This window comes from Rousettus aegyptiacus, unplaced genomic scaffold, assembly GCF_014176215.1.
Source record: "Rousettus aegyptiacus isolate mRouAeg1 unplaced genomic scaffold, mRouAeg1.p scaffold_m13_p_7, whole genome shotgun sequence".
NCBI lineage: Eukaryota > Metazoa > Chordata > Mammalia > Chiroptera > Pteropodidae > Rousettus > Rousettus aegyptiacus.
Genome location: NW_023416310.1, coordinates 111,402,990 through 111,406,137, shown reverse-complemented (window position 1 = coordinate 111,406,137; position 3,148 = coordinate 111,402,990). Strand labels below are relative to the sequence as shown.

The 3,148-nt window shown below is 42.7% G+C and overlaps 1 protein-coding gene across 1 annotated transcript; it reads right to left on the bottom strand.

The window, feature by feature from the left end:
- Positions 1 to 909: 909 nt before the first annotated feature.
- On the bottom strand, positions 910 to 1,842 carry LOC118605538 (olfactory receptor 2M5-like). The gene has a single exon (XM_036225079.1). It carries the CDS (start codon positions 1,840 to 1,842, stop codon positions 910 to 912), a length of 933 nt encoding a protein of 310 aa, XP_036080972.1.
- Positions 1,843 to 3,148: the final 1,306 nt, after the last annotated feature.

Sequence of the window (3,148 nt, the reverse complement as noted above, 5' to 3'; positions counted from 1 at the left end):
TCATGTTATTACACAAACATTACCTTTTTAAAAACTACTTTATTTACTCATTTCTGACTGCTCAAAACTTCAAATTATTTTTAAAAGGCTAATTTCCTATAATTTTTAAAAATAACATTAGTGTCTGCCAGCTACCTTAACCCATCCTACAGATACATTATAAAAATATTAGGAAACTTTAAGACTGGTAAAATTTTGCCAATCTGGTCTAGAAAATTAACTAGGTCGATAAATAGATGGAAGGCTCTCATCCATTGATGGTTGTGAGAATCTCTTGAAAGTCTGCCAGTCAGATTCTTAAGCCCCATATAATAGGTTCTACTTCTGCTGGTCTGAAATGGCACAGAACTACTTTGTGGGCACAGTTAATAAAGACAACATGTGATTCTAATACAGGTGATCAGGAAACCACTCATTGGAAGCACTGACATAGAGGTGAAGACCTTGCACTTTTGTAGGATTGAGAGAAATTAATAGTCTTCTTAGGTAGAACAAAACAACACTAGAAAATTTACTAGATTCTCAACAATCTATCCTCATGCCCATTAATTAACCAGTGAGTACTTCTGAGGCATCACCTAAGAGCTAGGAGATGTTCTGCAATATGTGGGTTCAGACAACAGAACTTTCTCTCATGGAACCAACGAGAAGCTCAGAAAATGATAGTACACACGTGGCCATCAAGTAGAAATGGTGCAGAGGAAGGATGGGCATATTCCCTTGTCCTTATCAGCAGGTCATCTGGGACTATTAGACAGAAATTCTAAGACAGAGATAGAAAATAAATTGCTGCTCAGTAATATTAGTTGACTCTTCCAGTGTCCTGAGGCATTATTTTTTAACTGACAAAAGGCCCCTTTGCTGGTACATCTCTGAATTGCTTGCAGCTGATAGTAGGCTTTCTGCCCTCTATCTGGAAGACTTCCCGATCAATGTTTTTAGTGCACCTATAACTTCCTTGTTTCTGAGACTGTAGGCAAGAGGGTTCAGGAGAGGGGTGAGGACTGTCCCAAACAGAAAGAGACCCTGATTCAACTTTGGAGTCTTGGCAGAGCCAGGTCTCATGTAGATGCACATACCTGGACCAAAGTAGAGACCCACCACACAGAGGTGAGAGGAGCAAGTGGCCAGAGCCTTGTTCCTGCCTTCTGGGGAGTTCATCTGGAGTACAGTAAGGAAGATGAGAACATAGGAGGACAAGATGAGAGATAAGGGCAGCAGCAAAACAAGGATGCTGGTCACCACCACTGCCTTTTCATAGGCTGAAATGTCTTCACAGACAATCCTAAGGACAGCCATGACTTCACAAAAAAAGTGAGGGATCTCTCTGGGGCTGCAAATGTGAAAATGCAAGGTGAAAGCGACATGGCCCATAGAAGTAAATGCCCCTCCAGCCCAAGACATAGCAATCATCTGCAAGCAAACCCTAGGACTGATGATGACAGGGTACCGGAGGGGATTACGGATGGCCACATAACGATCAAAGCACATGACAGTTATAAGGATGCATTCTGCAATACCCACAGTCAGGGAAAAGAATATTTGAGTCCCACAAGCCAGGAATGAGATTCTCCGCTGTCCAGAGAAGAAGTTGGCTGCCATCTTGGGGACAATGCTAGAAGTCAAAGTCAAATCCATGAAGGAGAGCTGACTAAGCAGGAAGTACATGGGGGTATGGAGCCGTGAATCCAACCAAATGAGCAGGATCAACAGAGTGTTGCCAGTGAAGGCAACCATGTAGATCAGGAGAATGGTGAAGATTACGACTGTGATGTGTCTAAATTCCGGAAAAAAGCCCAGGAGGGTGAAATCTGTGAGTTCTGTTTCATTTCCTCTCCACATGACTGGTGTCAACAGGAACGGAAAAGACTTGTAAAAACTGTCATAGTGGTAAAGCAGTTTCTTATTAAAGTCTTTACAAAGAACAATATTATAACAATGACAAACATAGAAATAGTCATTCATGATCACGAACCAATTCTTAACATTTTTCTATATTTCTTGTCCATGTTCTGATGCACCTTAAAACCAGTGCACATATTATAATGCTCTCCATTAACTTTAATGTAAGAGAGGCATTTTCCTATATTAACACCAAATTTATACATATATCCCAGTCTGATATTACAGACTTAATTTTAACCAGAAATAGCATATTAATGTAATTTACACAAGGATACACAAGGCTCCTGCTTTATGGGATTTGATCAAGATGGTAGAGAAAGAAATACTGTGCTTGCCACTTCCCATGACTGCATTAAAATGACAACTAAATTCTAGAATGATGAACCTGGAGAACAATCTGAACTCTTGCTGAATAGAACTCCTACAATTAAGGATTTAAAGAGAAAACCACATTGAGTTGTAGGAGTGGTGGAATCGGAAATGTCCTGGCCCCACAACCATGTGTGGCAGTTTAGCATTAAGAGGGATATGTAGGCTGTGGAGGTCCCTCTCAGGAAGGGAGAGGGGCCCTAGCCCCACACCAGCCTCCCCAGCCCAGGTTTCCAGTGCCAGGAGGAGGAGCCCCAAAAACATCTGGCTGTAAAAATTAGTGATGATTCTGGCTGTCAAAATGAGAAGTAAGATAGCTGGGAACTCAAGCATCCTGTTAAACTGCCTGCATACAGACTTGCTCACATACAGGCTCTAACCCTGACTCTGGAAGAGGGACAGCAGCTCAGGAGATGCCAAAGACATATAGAGAAGACTGAGTTGTGTGGCTTCAAGGCAAGGGCTCGAGAAATAGCTGTCATTGTCCCTTTGTTGAGCTCTCCTTTTTTCCAACTTACATGTGAGCACTATGTTGACTATGTTGAATTCTCCCCACACATGGCCAAATCTAAATTTGCTTTGGCCTGGTGAACTCCACTTACTCCACCCTGGGGACTCCCTGAAACCCACCCCACCTAACTCACATTGTTGGAGGAATTCTATGGCTGGGCAACCAGCCCCACCTGGAGCTCTCTTTTGGAGGCTTCTTCAGAAGCAATCAACAGAGCTTGGCCCAGGCACCTCTAGAGTCACTTGTGGTGGCAGGCAACAATTCTTGACCCGAGCTACATCATTTTTTGAAAAAATAACAAGGGTCTATGGGCCCAAAGTGGGAAGCAGCTGGCCTCAGTGTGATCTGAGACATTTTGAGTGG